Source organism: Rhamphochromis longiceps, linkage group LG19 (assembly GCF_057381845.1).
Source record: "Rhamphochromis longiceps isolate RC_006_pf linkage group LG19, R_longiceps_female_GT1.1, whole genome shotgun sequence".
Classification (NCBI taxonomy): Eukaryota; Metazoa; Chordata; class Actinopteri; order Cichliformes; family Cichlidae; genus Rhamphochromis; species Rhamphochromis longiceps.
This window is the reverse complement of record NC_140575.1, coordinates 10498123-10517135: the sequence shown is the minus strand read 5'-3', so window position 1 is coordinate 10517135 and position 19013 is coordinate 10498123. Positions and strand designations below refer to the sequence as shown.

Sequence of the window (19013 nt, the reverse complement as noted above, 5' to 3'; positions counted from 1 at the left end):
TAAGTACACAAACTCATCTTTTCTAAGTATGGGGTACTCAAAATTTGTATTTATTGTTAACTTAAAAAATTTTAAATTATATTTTTATTTTATTGAGCTTTACTTAAAAACTATATACTTTAATTTTAATATTTTTGTGTTTTTTGTAGTTTACTATTTTGATCCAACACAATGCAATTATATTACAAACTAAACGCAAATTATATGATTATTAATTAAAAGAAATTTATTATTAAATGTTTGAGTGTAGACTAGTAAAAAAAATTAGAGAAATTCATTTACTTTACATTTTGTTTATTTAACATTTTTTATGGAAATGTAAAAACATCACTTAGTGTTTTTATAAAACCACTAACATGGACATTGGCACCATAAAGTGAGCATTATAAATTCAATGTAGAACATGTATCTTTTTATAAAATCACAAAGGACAACATCAGTCCTAATTGCATCTTTCTCAAAATACAAAGTCAAATACTAATCACTTTTGTTTGAAAAAGAAATGAAAAACAATTTTATAAAATGGGTACAAATAAAGATGATCATCTTCCAAATAACCAGAGCAAAGTTAGGTAAACTGATGGAGTTAAATCCACCCAAAGTCTGTAGTAAACTTAAAGTGCTTTAAATAAAGTGCTTAAAACAAAGTGCTCAGTAACAGAGTGCATGTCCTAACAAACATTGCCTTATATTCCTTCCAGAACTACTCTTTCAGCAACAAATCATTTTTAAGAGCATGTAGGCAGGGTTTCAGAGGTTTGCCGTCAACAAGCCCCATGAAGATTTTTTGGACAAAGGTAAATGTGTGAACGAGCTTCCTGGGGTAGTCTAAATGCAGAGCATAGATCAAGCCAAACAATAAGGCAAATGCATCTGCAAATCTGGGAATATCACGCATCACCAAGTCGCCTTCCACCACAATGGCCATGCTTGAGGAAGTAAAATGGACTGGACTGGTCTGGGAAGCGCCGTCGGTAACCACTGTGAGAAGGGCAACTGGAGTGTCAATGAGGGTCGACTCATCCAATGTGTCCGCCTGGAATAGACACAGTATCAATAAGTAAGGTTGGTTTGAGAGAATGTGACAAGCAAGACCTGTAATCTAGCAAAAAATTCAGCAGTGTAGTGGGTTACTTTGTAACGGGTTAGGGTACTCTACTTTTTTGAAAAATGTACATTAACGCGTTAGCTTCTTGCATTACATAATTAGTATGTTTGTTATTTTTCTAAAAAAAAAAAAAAAAAAAGAAGTCATTTTTTATTTTATGACTTTATCTCAAAAAGAAACTAAATCTTGACTTCAGCCTTGTTTTTGGGGCCACCTGCAGCATAGCCGAAGTGCTGTGATACGCCTGTGCCCTGCTCCTGACCCTGTGTGTGTGTGTGAGGGTTTTCTAAAGAGAGGGTATTTTGCTTGTACAATTTGGTAGCTGCTAGGGTATTAAATTGTATTTAAAAAAATCCATGGTGTTTTATCTCACTGGCAGAATTTAAGTGATGCAAAAATACACTTACATTACATGTCTTAAAGAATTCTGGGTCCTCCTCCCGCAGGTATACAGGAAGGGCACGAAGCACTGCAGTGCGTTTCACGTTGATATCAGGCGCCTCCTAAAAAGGGAAAAGAAAAGTTCATTGAACACAAAGTTTTCAGGTGTCATTCTTTTGGGGAGAATACATGTTTATGAAACTGCATGACATGTGACTCTACATAATTTTGGAGACATTTCTTTTAAGACACAACCTTTCTGTCTCTTATGACAAAGAGTCTGTATCTTACTCATTTGACAAAAATCCTACACAGTATTTTAAAGTAACATACCAGATCAGAGCTGTAATCTGTATAAAACACAAATGTTCAAAGCAAGGAAAAATTGAGTTTTTATCAGTGAAACTTTTAATTTGTGTTAATTTTATCATTATCAATATTCACCTGAAGATCATAATGATTCAGGATGGTTCGCAGAGCCTCTGATATCTTGCCAGTCCGTGCAGCCTTCTGTCTGTATAGAGCCATAAGTCGTGGTGTGTGTCTGTCAAGTTCAGCGTAGAACTGGTCAGTGATAATTATATACTCAGCCATCATTACAGCTTTCAAAAATTTCAAAAGTACACTGTACATTTCATGACAAAATAAACACTTAGCATGGTAAAAAAAAAAAAAAACCTTACAATTACTGCTGTTTACTTTGAGTGCAGTCTTGAATTCTATGGCTGATCATCCAACAGTCCAAAACATAGGTAAGAATTTCAGATGTTACAAAGTCACAGGCCACCATTCCATTTAGTCATGGTAAACAGTAACCCTCTTTTAGTTTTAAGTTTTTACCATATAATCAACATTGTCTCACCATGTATAAATTCTGTTAAGTTGGAAAAAAAAAAAAGAAAAAAAAAAAAGCACAGAATACATATGAATTTACACTGCAGTTATTTTAAAAAACCAAGCCAAACTGCGGGATAAATCTTTGCAAAGACACATTGTTATGCAATAGTACATAATACATCAGTGAGATACTTGTAATATTACACAGAACTTCTACTTACAAACTACTTCTTTTACAGGCTGCTGCTTAAGATAGAAGTTGCCACTGCTAGCTAAGTCACTTTTGAATGATGCTAATGAGAAGAAGAAAAAAACCCGGCCGAACAATGAGGCTGCTGTTGTAAAAACGCCAACTTTCTTGCGTTGGCAATGGGTCGTTAAAATATCACTAAGACACTTTCTTTATGTGCAATTCTTATTAAAACTGTGTTTTAATCGGTTAAAACTGTAAAACTGACGATATCATCGGTTTGAAAAAGAGCGCGAACAACAGCGAACAACAATTCACTACCTGGGTCTGTGCTGTTTAACACAACGGCGCATTCAAAAACAAGTTAATGGCTGCAACATATTAATATACTTGCTTTTTTACGGAAAAAATAAACATAACGAAGGTTCCGTTTTACTTACAAGTTTCTCCAAATGTGCTCTCCGGTCGCTCGAGAAGGGCAGCCATATTGAACAGAATTTTCTGTCAACGTCGTTCAGGTTAGAGAGAAAACGTCATGACGTCATGACGTACAAATGCGGAGCTCGAAAAGAAAAACATTTACTCAAAAATCATAATTAAAAAAGCAGTATTTACTCTTAACTTCTAAGCCATGTACAATTATAACTGTTTGAATCGTTAAGAGAACAGAAAAGTTTTAAGTTGTTTCAACTTTGTGACGCATTTTAATTGTTGTATCCACAAACTTTATAAGTCAGGTGGACTGTTGGGGTTTACAGTGTGGTTATTATCTGTGATCACACAGATAATTATTGATTGATTATTGATCAGAGGAATATGCTGATTAGATTTTCAAATTTAAAATGAAAACATTAAGTTTTAAATCAAACACTTTAAAATTCCTGATTTATCATACATGTGGTCTTTGTTTTCAGAGACCCTCTCCACACAGTCCCCGTTAATGTTTAAGGGCTGAGGGTCAGATTTGCTCCTGAAGTCAGCTATTATTTCTTTGGTTTTTGTCATGTTGAGGACCAGGTTGTTCCGGCTGCACCATGATCACAGATTTTCCACTTTGTCCCTGTATGCAGACTCATCTCCCCCGTGATGAGCCCGATCACAGTTGTGTCGTCCACAACTTAAAAATAGTGTTTCACGGGTGGGTGGGGGTGCAGTCGTGAGTGTATAGAGTGTATAGCAGGGGACTCAGCACACACGCCGGTGTTGAGGCTGAGTGCTGAGGACCGATGGGGGCCTACTTTAACTCTCTGTGAGCGGTCACTGAGGTAGTCCTTGATCCAGAGACGGGTGGAGTGAGGGAGGCCGAGGTCGTGTAGTTTGGTTACCAGCCTGGCAGGGACGATGGTGTTAAAAGCTGAACTAAAATCAATAAAAAGAAGCCTGATGTAACTGTCCTTTTGTTCTAAGTGAGTTAGGGTTGTATGGAGGGCTATGGCTATGGCATCCTCTGTTGATCTGTTCTTCCTGTATGCAAACTGGTGGGGATCAAATGTGGCTGGGAACCCTTGAATAATGCGAGTTCTGACCAGTTCCTCGAGACACTTTGAGATGACTGGAGTAAGAGCCACTGGCCAGAAATCGTTTAGGCACTGGATGGTAGTTTTCTGTGGAATGGGGATGATGGTAGAGGACTTCAGGCAGGATGGAACAGTGGTCTGTGTTAAGGACAGGTTGAATATTTTAATAAAGACCCCTGTGAGCTGGTCTGCACAGTCCTTTAGCACCCTAAAGTCGGGTCCTGCTTTTTTCTTGGAGTTTACTGTCCTTAGTACACGCCTCAAACCATCCTCCCCAACAGTTAAGATGTGGCTGGTGGATGTGAAGTAGCCACTTCTGGTGTTTTCTGTTCGAAGCAGGCGTAGAAGCAGTTCAACTTCTCTATAAGTGTAGCATCGCCATCCACGCCGTTGGTTCTGTGTTTGTAGTTGGTGATGTTGAGGACTGTCCTCCACACCTGTATTGAGTTATTACTGTGGAGATGATCCTGAATTTTGTTTTTATAGTCCAGCTTAGCCCGTCTGATGCCCCTTTTCAGGTTTACCCTAGCTCCACTGTACAGTTCCATGTCTCGCAACCTTTAGGCAGGGTTTTTTTCTTCAGCAGGGTCCTGACTTCCTCTTGTCATTCAAGGTTTTTGACTGGCATACACCCGGATACCTTTTTCAGTAGTGACAGTGCCTGTGCAATTCTTGAAGTAGGAGAATACGAATGTAGTAGTACGGAGGGTGTGTAAGCTGGCAGCACAAACAGGGATACGTGGTCCGACTGGCCCAGATGGGGTCTTAGTATGGCCTTGTATCCTTGCTTAATGTTGGAGTAGACTTTATCTAGCAGGTTATCCCCACATGTAGCACATTTCACATGCTGATGGAGCGCAGATTTAAGCCTACATGATTCAGGTCCCCCGCTATTATGTGAGTCCCATCTTGATATATGTTTAGCTGCACTCAGAAAAATAAAGGTGCCAACTGGAATTAAAAGTGGTTCTTTAGACTGATGCCATAGAAGAACCTTTTTTGGTGCCACAAAGAACCTTTCAAACAAAAGTTCTTTGAAGAACCATTTCTTTCAGTGGTTCATTGAAGAACCTTCAAAGGTGCCCCAAAGAACCATCAAGAAATGGTTCTTTGGGGCACCTTTAAAGGTTCTTCAATGAACCACTGAAAGAAATGGTTCTTCAAAGAACCATTTTTAAAAAGATCCTTCAAATGGTTCTTTAAAAGAACCATTTTAAAGAACCATTTTTGAGTGGTTCTTTAAAGAACCATTTTAAATCTTTCAAAATAAAATGTATCATAAATTGAATTTGAGTAGGGTAAAATAAATACAAGCACATAGACATATATTAATGGTTTATTGGCACTTTGTATTACAGAAAAAGACATTTTAATGCTAAGCACAACACCACTACTAATAATAGCATATAAGTCATTTAAACAGTAATAATTAAATATCTTTACTATAAATACATATAAATATTATACTATAGATAAAACAACAATTTTTACATTAGAAATAGCAATACTTTCATAACAGACAATTAAACAACACATTTTCATCAGCATGTTTGCATTTTCAGTAAAACTATTTCAAGAACAATCTTTTTATTTAAATTATCAATGAACTGCAGCCTTAAGTTATGTAAGTTAAGTTTAATGTGAGACTCATGGTCCTTTGTTAGTCCACACTGGGATAATTTCAGTCTCTCACCTGCACTATGCTGGCAATCTATGAGATATTTAATGCATTTGCCACTCTTTGCACAGCTACTGGTACAGGTGTAGTCAGAGTTCCCAAGTTGAGAACAAATGCCTCCAAAAAGCAAAATGTCTTTTTTAGTTCACTTGGATAGGCAACATTGTAGACATGGTACAGGGAGAAGACAATACCCATCGCCAATGAAATGTCCATTTCCCCACTGTCCAGAATCCTTTTTTGTCCATCCATCTGGACATTGACCTCAGTTGAATCACTCAAGGGCTTGCCGTCACTGCTGCTGAGTACGATTGTAGGTATCGGGCTGTGTGGATCCTGAAACAGAAATTAAATTCTTGAAATGAGGAGTATAGTTTAAATAAGTATAAACAACAGCTGTCCCAATGAAAGTATAAAACTCCTGTAAAATACTGGATTTGTTCAAGACCCCCCCCTCTCACCATACCAAAAAATATATAAATTTACCTTATTTATGACGAAGAGATGAGAGGCATTTTCTTTGAAAATAGATGGCAGGAGAAGAACAGCTGTGTTTACCATCTGACCTGAAAAATAAAGAGAAATATGTAAGTATTTTCTGGCCAATTTTGTTAATACAAAGGTGTAAAGGCCATATGAGTGCCTTTATCAGGAGTTGAATGTCTTGCAGAACATAAGCATTAGTGCAGTAAATGTATACCTAATTAACTTTTCAGTGTAATTCAGTGTAAATGTTAAGCATTTATACAAAACCCCCAGAATGTTGTTCAGTTCTGTAAGTTGCTAGCTTTAAATAATTTGAGTCCTAAAGAACTTGCAAAGCAAGTCTAGCTGCCACTGAACATTTTTTGGGATAAACATTGTGTGAATGACTGAAAATCTTCATAGAGTATTTCCTTGACTTATTCGAATAATGGTGTAATTAATCGTTTTTTTGATGAAATCCACACCTACTCTCCTTCAAAGAACTGGTGGAACTGTATAGTAACGACTCTACATATGTAACGATGCTACATATAGCATCGAGGGTATATCAGTTAAATCTTAAAGTACATCATTGCAGAGACGAGACAGGAGAAATGTCAGTCTGTGGATATTGTAAAGCAGCGGTCCCCAACCTTTTTTGCGCCACGGACCGGTTTATGCCTGACAATATTTTCATGGACTGGCCTTTAAGGTGTCGCGGATAAATACAACAAAATAAAACTAGTACCGGTACCGAAAAAAAGAAAATTTATTCATAACACACGTGAAAAGACCCAGGAAAACCGAGTAAACGATAAAAACGATAACAAAATAACGCTGAAAACCGATAAAAACCCTGAAAAACTATACATTTCACACCTGAGCCTCAACTCTCGCGGCCCGGTACCAAACGACTCATGGACCGGTACCAGTCCGAGGCCCGGGGGTTGGGGACCGCTGTTGTAAGGGACACTGTGTTTACTAATGTGCTGTATGTGAAACCTTAAAAAGTGGTATCTGAGATAGGAGTTAAAAATGTTTTTGCTCATTATTGCCAAGTGCCCTCACCTTTTCTTTCAGTGTCTGTCTGGCTCTCATCAACAGATTTTAAGCAGAGGCTTTTAAGGTTGCTGTTTGGGGCTATTGACACAAGCTTCGCTGCCAACTTACTGAATCCTCGGATTACTTTTTTGTCCACATCAGTTTTAAGTAACATGGAAGCCTCTTCAAGAAGCTAAAATAAAGGATAAACATATACATATTAGCTTTGTACCATAATATATACCATTATATAGCAAACCAGAACAATCATTATTTCACACATCAATTATCATTAGAGAAGAAATTATAATTTTGCATTTGTTTACTTTAATTCTCAAGTACACATTGCTGTGCAAAAGGGATGTTTAGACTATTCTTCCCAAAAAACTATCATTGGCATCAGATTAGTCCAAAATTATCCTGTAGCATGAAAATAAAACCAAAGAGAAAGACATAGTCAATGTGGCAATTTCTGTTAGTGTTCTGTTAGTGTACTTTTATTACTCATGAAATCTGCTGAGTCAGTCACTTTGCCTGTCCTGTAGGTACATGATTATTAGAAGTCTGTATAAATGTGCAGCACATCAGTACATATTCGTGTTTTTGCTGTGCACTATTGTTATTGTTGTTTTTTGCTGCAGTTTTTGATAAAACACTCACCACAACAGGGATAGTGAGACATGGGAATTCTCGTAGAACCTCTTCAGTAGTATGCTGAAGAATGTAGTGTGTTCTGTACTTCTGTATTTTCCTGAGGTGCGTTTGAATGACATCCACATTTGGCCTAGTTTTTTGGCACTCTTGCTTAATCACTGATACATGTTGGTCGGTGCTCCTTTCATCCTCCCCATCGTCAAGAGGATTGATATCCTGGTTATTAAAAAGTTTAGCAAATATTGAGAGAAAAAACAAACAAACAATACTTTTAACTTTTATGTACAATTTAAAATGGCAAACAAACATTGAGCATATTTAACTTGCCTTGGTTTTTTTCAAAAGGATACAGGGCTGGATATCTGATGATCTTTTTCTTCCTGAATTTGGAACTGAGTATTTCTGTCTCATTTTTTCAATTTCCTCTACGTCTACTAGTGGTCTTCTTTCCTTTTTAAACTTGTTCCTGAGAGACTCATGCAGAGCATCCTACAAATGATAAAAATGTAACTAATTATTCATAAATAGGTGCAACTAGGTCCTCCCTTTATGCAAGACATTTACCAGAAAACTTTGAGTGACATAAAGCTGGTAGGTTTGCTGTAATCATGTCATAACCTAATTAGTTCCTATTTACAGATCTCTTCTTTAACTCTTAGGAGTTGATCGAACACATGATATAAATGTTTGGAGCACTTTAGATTGGCTAAATACACTATAAAAGGTAGATAAAGTATTAATGGCAATATGTCCTACAAGCATACTCGTCATGATCTTTCAGTCTATATGTTAATACCTCTACCTTTTAATAATAATGTATACTTTATTGATCCCCACAGGGAAATTTCTCTCTTTGCATTTAACCCATTCACTCAGTGAAGCAGTGGGCAGCCACTAATCAGGCGCCTGGGGAGCAGTGTGTAGGGACGGTACCTTGCTCAAGGGTACCTCAGGGTAGCCGTTCAGTTGATTCAAACCCCCGACCTTCCGATCATGGGATAACCACACTACCTACTGAGCTATCCCTGCCCTATTTTCAAATTTAATTTTTTAAATACAAAAACTACACTATCCTGATACAAAGGCAAACAGAGCTAATATAATGCTGAATTTCACACCATTCACTTGAGAATTCACAGAGAAATGAAACAATTAATTTAAAAGAGCAATTGATATTTTATTTATTGTTTGACCATACTGCACGACATCTGCCTCAAAAATCACAATACTAATACTTGTATTGTAGTGGCCACAAGGGAACAGATAACCTCTGAATATGTAGCAATGAAAATGTTAGCATGTTACACTCATTAGCCAATAATTGGGCAATTCAAAGACAATTTGTTGGACAATTGTATCAATGTTTGCTTTTCAGGAATACTTACATATCCAGAGCCATAACTCTCCTTCAAAAAAGGAAAACTCAGAAGGACAGTCCTCAGAAGGTCTACATACTGCACAAGAGAGGGATACCTGCAAATTTTGAATGATGAACTTAAATTCTGATGTACATACTGTATTTTAAATGGATCAAATCTTAATTATATATAGACTTACATTGTCTCATTACTCAAGTGGTCAAACAGTGCTTGAATAAGCATGTTTTTGAGTCTGTTCTTGGTGGGTGACTTTAGTGCTGCATCTTTATTGGTCAACGCAGTGAGCACAGCTGGAGGAAACTGCACTTTGCAGTTAAACATAGGTTGGAGTGCTGACACAGTATGCTTTTCTTTGTGTTGCCTTCCACTGCAAGAAGAAGTAAGAAGTATGTTTAGAGTTTGTTACAAGACATGAATATACGTGTCCTTGTGTCCTGCATCAGGAATATCCGCATATTTAAAACGTACAATAACAGCTGCTGAACTACAGAAACAGAATCATAACAGAGAGTAAGAGTGGCTGTGACATTTCAATTTGAAAGTAAATGGGTGTGTGATGCACATCAACGCTGGAGAAACAGAACAGGGCTTGCGTCAACCCCTTGCCCCCCACCCTCCAACACCATAAACCTAGGGGAGGGGAAACACTGGATTGTATGAATGTACAATTCAGTGAATCAACCAGTCAACTTAAGACTCACTCTTTCAGCTTCTCTACAGCAGACAAAAATTTCACTTGGTCTTTCACTTTTGGAAAAAGACGCTCACTCATTCTTTCAGTCATCTGCAGAAGTGTCGATCCATCGATTTCATTGTCTGTGGCACAGAAAAACAATAAGACACGATCAAAACAGAAATGAGCATGTCGAAGATAAAGAATAAAAATATTATAAAACATTACTAAAAAAACAGCTATGAGTTCATTAGTGACTATAGATGATGACAGACCTGTGGAATAGCCAAAAAGTGGTTAAAATCATTTTAACAGTGGTTGACAACTCCTAACTAAAAAGTCATGGTTTAGGATGTATCTTACCTAACTTTGGTATGGACTGCCTTAAAAGGTCGGTGGATCAGTGTAATGAAGTCTTGACCATCACATCTGTATGCGTCCAAAGCATGAAAGTCTACCTCATCCCCAGGCTTGAATATCAACAGATCATCAGTCTCTCTGATGTGGTATGATTGAAGGTGTCTTATAAACTCCAGTGTTGTGAAAAGTCTTCCAACAAGAAACCAGTTGGCCCTGATATACACAATCAGGACTATTTTCACAAACAGTGGAATTTGCTCTGCATGCACAAGTTCCAAAATGAAGAAATCTCCAACTGCATATTTTACAGAGTTTAAAATGATGCATTTACTTGTCCAGAGTTTCTCATCCACAGTAACGGCTGTCTCCAAGTTTTGCAAACAAATCTGCAAGTTCACTGGAAGTTCTTGAAGTGATAAGTTATTAACTGCTGCTTGTGTATGATCGCTCCTGATGATCCGTTCAGGCTGCCACTCCCAGCATTGACGAAGCTGATTCCTCTTTGCCAAAGTCTGACAAATATTAATATAGTTATTGGTGATTCTTGCTACTGTCTTGAAATATTGATGTCTGGCTTCAAACCTCATGCACCAATGAGAGCGGAGTGACCCATAATCAAGGATGAGCTGAGGATAATGTAGCAGAAAATGCAGCTTGGGTGTAAACACACCAGGAAACAGATTGATGAAATCTGTCAAAAAGTAAGTGATCAGTTCATGTAGATTACTAATCCAGTCAGTGCTGATGGTTGGAGCAAGAATAATCTCTCCTATTTCTCGAACCAAAAGATAAAGCTGCCAAAACTTGTTACCCTTTTCAATCCTGGAGCCTATGACGAAAGGCAGAGTCCTAAATAATGTCCATTTCTCAACAGCAGTTCCAGAGATATTTCTATCCAGTGCTACCTTCTCAGATATTAGAGCAGGTTTGGAGGTGCAGTCATTCTGTCCAAAACTAAAAGTCCTTATGCTGTCATTCACCTCTTGGATAGTAACGGTTTTGTCCTCGTGCAAGGCTTTTACAACAGACTTCAAAACAAGAGGAATGACCCCCTCAAGAAAATCATGCATTACATCAGGTGGGAATGCATTTGTGGTATCAAAATATGACAGCTTGTTGAAGGCACATGGGCCAGTTACACCATACACTGACCTACAGTGGGGGTCATCTTCAACACATTGCAGATGGTATGCATGAACAGTCTTTGTTCTAAGAACACAATCTCCCTCACTAATGATCCTAGACAGGTCCTTGTAATGACACATACAAAACCTGCATATTCTACCATTACTGAATGAGCAGCTAAAACCTGCAAGTGTGTGAGAGGTTAGGTTGTCTGCAGATATTGTGGCCAGACCACCTTTGATGCAGTACTGTCTGTCTTCAAATTTTAATCGTAATCCACGTTCTTGCAAAACCTGTAGGTCACAAATTAATGGTTCTAATATTTTCTCAAATCCATATGTTTTCACCAATCTATGTTTGACAAGTATCAACAGATGAATATGTCTTAAAACAGATCTGTCTTTTGGTGGAATATTTCCCAAAGTAAAATAAAATGCAGACACTTTATGTAGACGTTTCTTTGATCCTAATGGATTAGCAACTTCAAATTCATCACTGTACAACTGAATTCTCAAATGTGGGTTGTCTGTGTTAAAAAAATCACTTTCTTTGTAAATTTTCCCATCACTAAAATCTGTTAAGGTTTCAGGAGCACGGGATTCTGGCCTAAAAATTTGTCTTAAAATGTTAGGATCATTACATATTAATTCTAAGACTTTTAGAAGTGGCATATACTGAAAAGTGTCCTGTTTCCCAGTAAAAGGATCTATCCCCAGGATACATTCAACAGGTTCAATCAGGTTTAATTTCTCAACACAGTATCTGTCTAGTTGATATGTGTTGCTGACTGCACTGAAGCAATGTTCTACCAAACTATTGTCATCAATATAATGAAAACTTGATATATCAAAATTAAGAGTCTGCAAACATTTAGAAAATATCTCCCTATAGTTTTCAATAAAATACTTGAAAAGTGACTCTACTTCAATAAGAACAAATGTTTGAACTTTTCTATTTACAATACTTTTCTCTTGAAGATTCAAGGAAAACAATGCCAGTTGTTTTCTCACAGTCTCTGTAAAGTTCTCTACAAGTTCACTCAGAGTTCGTTCAGATGATTGGGGAAATTCAACAGTTTCCTGGATGACAGGGTCACAGTCTGGGGCAGACTCTAATCCTTGTTTCTGACATTTATGTTTCTTCCTTGTGTGATTTTTCAAAGATTTCACAGACAAAAACTTTCTGGGACAGTCTTCTAGTCTGCAGACAATGAAGAATCCACATTCACTTTCATGGTATATCTGTTGATGTTTCAGCAGTTTTTCATATGTTGGTTTTCTTGTGGAGCACTGTGGACACTGATATGGCACATCCATAGAAATGCTCACCTACAAAGACCTGTTGATAATCTGCCAATTCATTTTCCCCAAGCCAAAGAGATACTTCTCCAACAGTCCACTGCTGAGCCATGATCTGTTAAAACAAAACAAAATGCCATTACATTGTTTTATTCTGTGACATCAAAAACTTATTTATTTTTTATTCATTCATTTTCCAAGCCGCTTTATCATCATAAGGATCGGAGGGGTGCTGGAGCCTATCCCAGCTGTTTTTTTTAGGCGGGGTAGACCCTGGACAGGTTGCCAGTCCATGGCAGGGTTGTCATTCAGATATGTATGTTTGGATTGTGGGTGGAAACCCACACAGAAACAGGGAGAACATGCAAACTCCACACAAAAAGGCACCCGGTTGACCCCGGGAATTGAACAGAGTCTTTCTAGCTGTGAGGCAGCAGCGCTAACCACTATACCACTGTTTATTCTAACTTTTAAGCCTTCTTCAGATAAATATTGATTATTTTATGCTTTCGATTATCTGGTCTTGTTAGTATAATGACCTCTTTTTTGCCTAATATATGATGTTGGATAAATGAAATGTACATAAAAAAAAATTTAACTATAATAAAAACGGACATTATCTTGGTAACATCAAATGACTGGAGCATAATTTGTCAACTACTCTGAAAATAAGTTATACAGTAACAGTCAAAGACAACTTCTCATGTGTCACATTTCTGTTTATTCAAAACACTTATGCATTGCTGTATTTTATACAGCTACTCCACAATTCAAAGTACAGGCTACTGAATTTCTGAGTTTCTAGACCAGACACAGAGCTCACACAACAGGCTTCAGGCGCCATTTTGGTGACTTTAACCATATTATTAATTTTAATATCTGTCTACCTGACATTAGTTTATGTACGCAGCACGCAATATAGCCACATATTTTACAGGCCAAATTAATTGGGAGCACCTTCACTTAACCCCTGGAGAGTCTTGGGTCGATTTGTGGCTCTAAGACCGATAGTGTATGCATTTTTCTAAGACCCTCCAGGGGTTAATTGTAACAGTGGTTTTGTTAGGAAAACAGTTCTTTATACCAGATACTAAACTGCGTTAACGTCAAAGGCTAACGTATCTAACCATTACTGTTAGCACAACATTAACAGCAAGCTACAATGACGAGTAACAAAAACAAAACAATAAAAAGGTTTTATGAAAATGTTTTACCTTTTCCAACAGTCCAGGAATCCAGAATCCTTTAAAGACCAGCAGGTACTGAAGACTGTTATCCACTGGCAACGTCCGAGAGAAAGTTTTCTTTCCGTTAGAAAGTTCAAGGCTCGCGCGATCTGTGTGCGCATGCGCATCCCTACAGTTGCCCCCCCCCCCCCTTTGGTTGTACTACGTGTTCTAACGTCTCTCTCTCTCCCTGTCATTTATTTGGCTTGACACATATAATAATAAATTGCGCAGTGATAAACAAGTACTCAGATCACATGTGCAATTATTATTTACTGCTGGGTGGTTTGTAAAGTTCACAGTAACTAGTATTATCATTATGATATATATATATATATATATATATATATATATATATATATATATATATATATATATATATATATATATATAGAGAGAGAGAGAGAGAGAGAGAGAGAGAGAGAGAGAGAGCGAGAGAGAGAGAGAGCAAGAGCGAGAGAGAGCAAGAGAGAGAGAGAGAGAGAGAGCAAGAGAGAGAGATCTGATATAGATCAGTATCTGAATCTGTCTAATATCCCCCGAATGGATTGTTAATTTATAAATTCACCATATTCATAAACGGCTTAATAATAAATTCTATATTCTGTTACCACATTATTTGTGATCAGTGGGTTTGCAGGGTGGGTGCTGGGGGTCTTCAGGCTTTGGCACCCACCCCTGCCATCAGAATATTTTTAAGCAAGTGTTTCTAACTTTAATTTGAATATTCAGTATCCCACCATCTGCCCCCCCCCCCCGCACACAAACAAAACACACAGTATAATTTAAACCCTCATTAAAGTGAATATTATTTATGCCATTTTACACCAACAAACTCAGATAGCTAAGGATGAAGAACCTTTTGTTCTTTAAAGAACCATTTGTAATAGCTGAAGAACCATCCACAAAATAAAAAGGTTCTTTGACGTATGATGGTTCTTTAAAGAACCATGAAGACATCTGAAGAACCATTTAAGAACCATAATTTTTCTGAGTGTGGGTCCTAATGGCACTATGTAGGAGGCTAAGAGCAGACATAGCATTAGCGTCTGGAGCTACATACACTGCAGTGATCAGAATCGCTGACGATAACTCCCAGCGGAGGAAAAAAGGTCTGCATTTAATGGTAAGGAACTCTAAGTCTGCTGAAAAGTGGCTGTACGTGTCTTAGGGGTGTCCAAATTCATAGGCTGCATCCCCCTGAGGATCCTGGCCTTTGCGGTCTACGTGGGCTGGGTCCTCAGGAGGCTAGGTAGGCGGAAGTGAGCGGCTGTGAAATTGGACGGTCTAGCCTTCTCGATCTGTTCCCGCCCTTACTTCTGCGTATTTCCGGTCGCTAGCACCACAGTGCAAAAAAACGTTACAAAAATGGACCCAGAAATGTCGCCGGTAAGTTTTACACCTCAGGCTCATCAGAGACAATCATATCCAGGTAAAATAATTTTCATTACTCTACACACGTTTAGGAATTACTTGGCATGTTTCATGGATAATTCCAGTGACTGAATGACTGCCGGTCAATCAAAATATCTGAACCAAATCTCTTTGGAACTTATAGAAGAACATTTTCTATTTATTTCCTATTATTCATTTGATCGTTTAACTTATTTGTGTGCATAGAATGGCTGTAAAAATGTCACAAAGCTGAAAACAGGGTTGTTTCACAAAAAAGCTTAGTTACACAGATGAAGTGTAACTCTTTTCACAGAGTATTAGTATATTTTACCCAAACTTAATAATCAGAATAATGCTTTGATCTCAAATCATATCAAATCATACCTTTCTATTAAAACTGTTTTTGTTGTTCTCCACCTTTTCCTTAAACAGACAAGACCATTGTACTGCAGAATTAACCTGAGTGTCCCAGTCCTGGACCGTTTTTTAACCAGGAAGATGCAAGGCCTGATTTTCGGCTAAGCAGGGAGTCCCTGGCAGTGTTGCTAAATCTCCTGAACCAAGATCGGCGGCATGGTTGTGGTGCCACAATTGAGATCCTGGTGTTACTTTTCTGGTTGGCAAGTGGAGCATCATACAGGGTGGTCTCAAGAGTGTTTGGGGTGCCTTGTTCTACTGTCCACCACATCGTCCGCCGAGTCACAAAAGAGGTGGTGGCCATTCGCCACCATGTCATCCACAACCAAACGACCCCAGAGGACCTGGAGCTAGTGGGTTTGCAGGGCTGGCACGCCACAGAGCCTTTCTGAAAGCGGTGGGTGCAATCGATGGCTGCCACATCCACATCAGGTGTCCAAGCAACCCTGATGGTCAGTGCTATAGAAACAGGAAACTGTTTCCATCTGTCAATGGAAATTTGTACTTAGTAGTCAGTATAAGCTTTTAATGATACAGGGAGTGCAGAATTATTAGGAGAGTTGTATTTTTGAGGAATAATGTTATTATTGAACAACAACCATGTTCTCAATGAACCCAAAAAACTCATTAATATCAAAGCTGAATGTTTTTGGAAGTAGTTTTTAGTTTTAGCTATTTTAGGGGGATATCTGTGTGTGCAGGTGACTATTACTGTGCATAATTATTAGGCAACTTAACAAAACTTAACCCAAACCAGTACTCCACCTCCACCTTGCTGGCGTCTGAGTCGGACTGGAGCTCTCTGCCCTTTACCAATCCAGCCACGGGCCCATCCATCTGGCCCATCAAGACTCACTCTCATTTCATCAGTCCATAAAACCTTAGAAAAACCAGTCTTGAGATATTTCTTGGCCCAGTCTTGACGTTTCAGCTTGTGGGTCTTGTTCAGTGGTGGTCGTCTTTCAGCCTTTCTTACCTTGGCCATGTCTCTGAGTATTGCACACCTTGTGCTTTTGGGCACTCCAGTGATGTTGCAGCTCTGAAATATGGCCAAACTGGTGGCAAGTGGCATCTTGGCAGCTGCACGCTTGACTTTTCTCAGTTCATGGGCAGTTATTTTGCGCCTTGGTTTTTCCACACGCTTCTTGCGACCCTGTTGACTATTTTGAATAAAACGCTTGATTGTTCGATGATCACGCTTCAGAAGCTTTGCAATTTTGAGACTGCTGCATCCCTCTGCAAGATATCTCACTATTTTTGACTTTTCTGAGCCTGTCAAGTCCTTCTTTTGACCCATTTTGCCAAAGGAAAGGACGTTGCCTAATAATTATGCACACCTGATATAGGGTGTTGATGTCATTAGACCACACCCCTTCTCATTACAGAGATGCACATCACCTAATATGCTTAATTGGTAGTAGGCTTTCGAGCCTATACAGCTTGGAGTAAGACAACATGCATGAAGAGGATGATGTGGACAAAATACTCATTTGCCTAATAATTCTGCACTCCCTGTATTTCTAAATAATAATATTTAGACTCCAGGATACTAAAGAAACATGAAGGATACATTTTTGTTTTGTGCATTTCTGCAGTTCATTCACTTTAATTCTTGTCTTCATGTTTGAGTTTTGCAAGCTGGTGCCTTCTGTTGTCTTCTGTTGTTTTATGATGTATTTTATGTGACTTTTGCATGTTGGTGGTATATATGCTGTATATGTAGGTTATATGAATGTACCTTAAGATTTAATATTTTTGAAAATATGTACGTTACTTTTTATTTATTTAATGTTTCTCCTTGTTCACGATGACAGAGAGAAGTCTAAATATATTCAGCATTTACTAATAGTTACCATGTGCAGTTTTAATTTCTACTGCTTCCTCCTGAAGTGCCAAAAGTTCAGTGTCCCAAATTTATATTTGTCTGCCTCTGTCTGTCTTTTTTGTCATGAAGTTGTGTTGATGCTGTTGCACTTTATTGTTCTGTGAATGAATGTAAAGAAAGTTGGTGTTGAATGAGACCAATGTTGCTGTCTGATGTGAAATCTGGTTAAGAGTGGGACAAATGTGTAGCTGTTTTTCTGTTTCAAAATGGAAGTAAAAACCCTGTAAAAATAATCGGATCACTGTTTTCCTGTCTTTTACCATTGTTGGGCTGTGAAGGTCCAAAAATGTACTTATGATTTAGGGTTAAAGTAAGATTTTACATGTGGGAAAAGACAATAGAAATAGAATAGAAAAGAAGAAATAGAAAGAAATAAGAAATAAAGACAAAATTCAGATCCAAATCTTCTGTAAAAACCCTTTCACATTGAGTCCATGACATTTGTCTTTTGTTTTTAGTTGTTTTTCTGACTCACCTGTTTTAATGCAGCTGTTGACCGAAACCGTAATTTTGCAGGATGAATTTACTACTTTTATTTTTTTAATTCAAATTTGGCTTTCCCAATTTTTTCTGGTGAATAAAAAGTTCGGACCAAGTAGATGGTTTGGCAACTAGTGCACTAATAAGCTCCACTAAGATTTTCTTTGTATACAGGCTGTGATGAGCTCACATGTGCTACTATAGCTGCTCCTCTAAGGTTTACTGCTCTTTGTGGATTTAGACAGCAGAATTTAGTAGGATATAAGCAGATGTTACATGATGTATCATGGATGATTTACAGCCTGTGCAATATCACTGAATTTCTTCCAATCTGATACCAAATCAAATTCAGGGTGTTATTGACAATACTAAAACATAATGTGGTTGTAAAATCAAAACAAAAAGTAGTGTACTTAGTATACTTTCATAATGAATACAAGACATCAGACTATTTGTTCTTTAATTAAGAATTCATACAATAAATAAAAAAATACTTTGAATATACTGTGACTTTGTAATGATATCTAGCCTATATAATCCACTTTAAATGTTCTGCAACTTTGCCTGACAAAATCTAGGCCAATTGAATTGATTGAGTTGATCTTAGGGACATACATATTAGTCAAAGCTAATCTCATACAGCTAATTATTGTAGCATGTATTTATTTCATTACTTATTTCATAACCATATTTATTCATGTAAATTTGAACAAATGGGATTCTGTAAATCCCTGTCCTTTTAACACAGACACAAAAACCTAAGTCTAGACATAACTCACTTTCCAAAATTCATTAACAGTGCTACATGTCACCAACAGCTCCACCTTTTCTCTCTCTGTACCTGGATCTGCCTGCAGCACCAAAGGACTGTGCAAGCAACATGTGTCTCACCCTGGCAGCAAAT

The 19013-nt window shown here is 37.8% G+C and overlaps 2 protein-coding genes and 1 pseudogene across 6 annotated transcripts; 1 reads left to right on the top strand and 2 right to left on the bottom strand.

Annotated features, from left to right (window-relative positions):
• Positions 1 to 480: 480 nt before the first annotated feature.
• LOC146646222 (uncharacterized) lies at positions 481 to 3080 on the bottom strand. 4 transcript variants are annotated; one of them, XM_085391969.1, is made up of 5 exons: positions 2957 to 3080; positions 2173 to 2214; positions 1934 to 2033; positions 1516 to 1611; positions 481 to 1036 (listed from the first exon to the last, which is right to left on the bottom strand). In XM_085391969.1, the coding sequence occupies exons 3-5, from the start codon at positions 2015 to 2017 to the stop codon at positions 704 to 706; spliced, it is 513 nt and encodes a 170-aa protein (XP_085248095.1). In that variant the 5' UTR covers positions 2018 to 2033; positions 2173 to 2214; positions 2957 to 3080; the 3' UTR covers positions 481 to 703. The 4 variants fall into 4 exon arrangements, with proteins under 4 accessions (XP_085248095.1, XP_085248096.1, XP_085248092.1 ...); XM_085391970.1 differs by having other exon boundaries at positions 2173 to 2208; positions 2957 to 2992; XM_085391967.1 differs by lacking the exon at positions 2173 to 2214 and having other exon boundaries at positions 482 to 1036; positions 2957 to 3043.
• A 2336-nt stretch (positions 3081 to 5416) lies between these two features.
• Positions 5417 to 14022, bottom strand: LOC146646221 (sterile alpha motif domain-containing protein 3-like). 2 transcript variants are annotated; one of them, XM_085391965.1, is made up of 10 exons: positions 13921 to 14022; positions 12737 to 12821; positions 9952 to 10066; positions 9429 to 9617; positions 9257 to 9344; positions 8199 to 8360; positions 7878 to 8087; positions 7245 to 7410; positions 6198 to 6277; positions 5417 to 6047 (listed from the first exon to the last, which is right to left on the bottom strand). In XM_085391965.1, exons 2-10 carry the CDS (start codon positions 12816 to 12818, stop codon positions 5745 to 5747), a joined length of 1395 nt encoding a protein of 464 aa, XP_085248091.1. In that variant the 5' UTR covers positions 12819 to 12821; positions 13921 to 14022; the 3' UTR covers positions 5417 to 5744. The 2 variants fall into 2 exon arrangements, with proteins under 2 accessions (XP_085248091.1, XP_085248090.1); XM_085391964.1 differs by lacking the exons at positions 7878 to 8087; positions 8199 to 8360.
• Positions 14023 to 15300: 1278 nt separating this feature from the next.
• Positions 15301 to 18038, top strand: LOC146646220 (uncharacterized; annotated as a pseudogene).
• Positions 18039 to 19013: the final 975 nt, after the last annotated feature.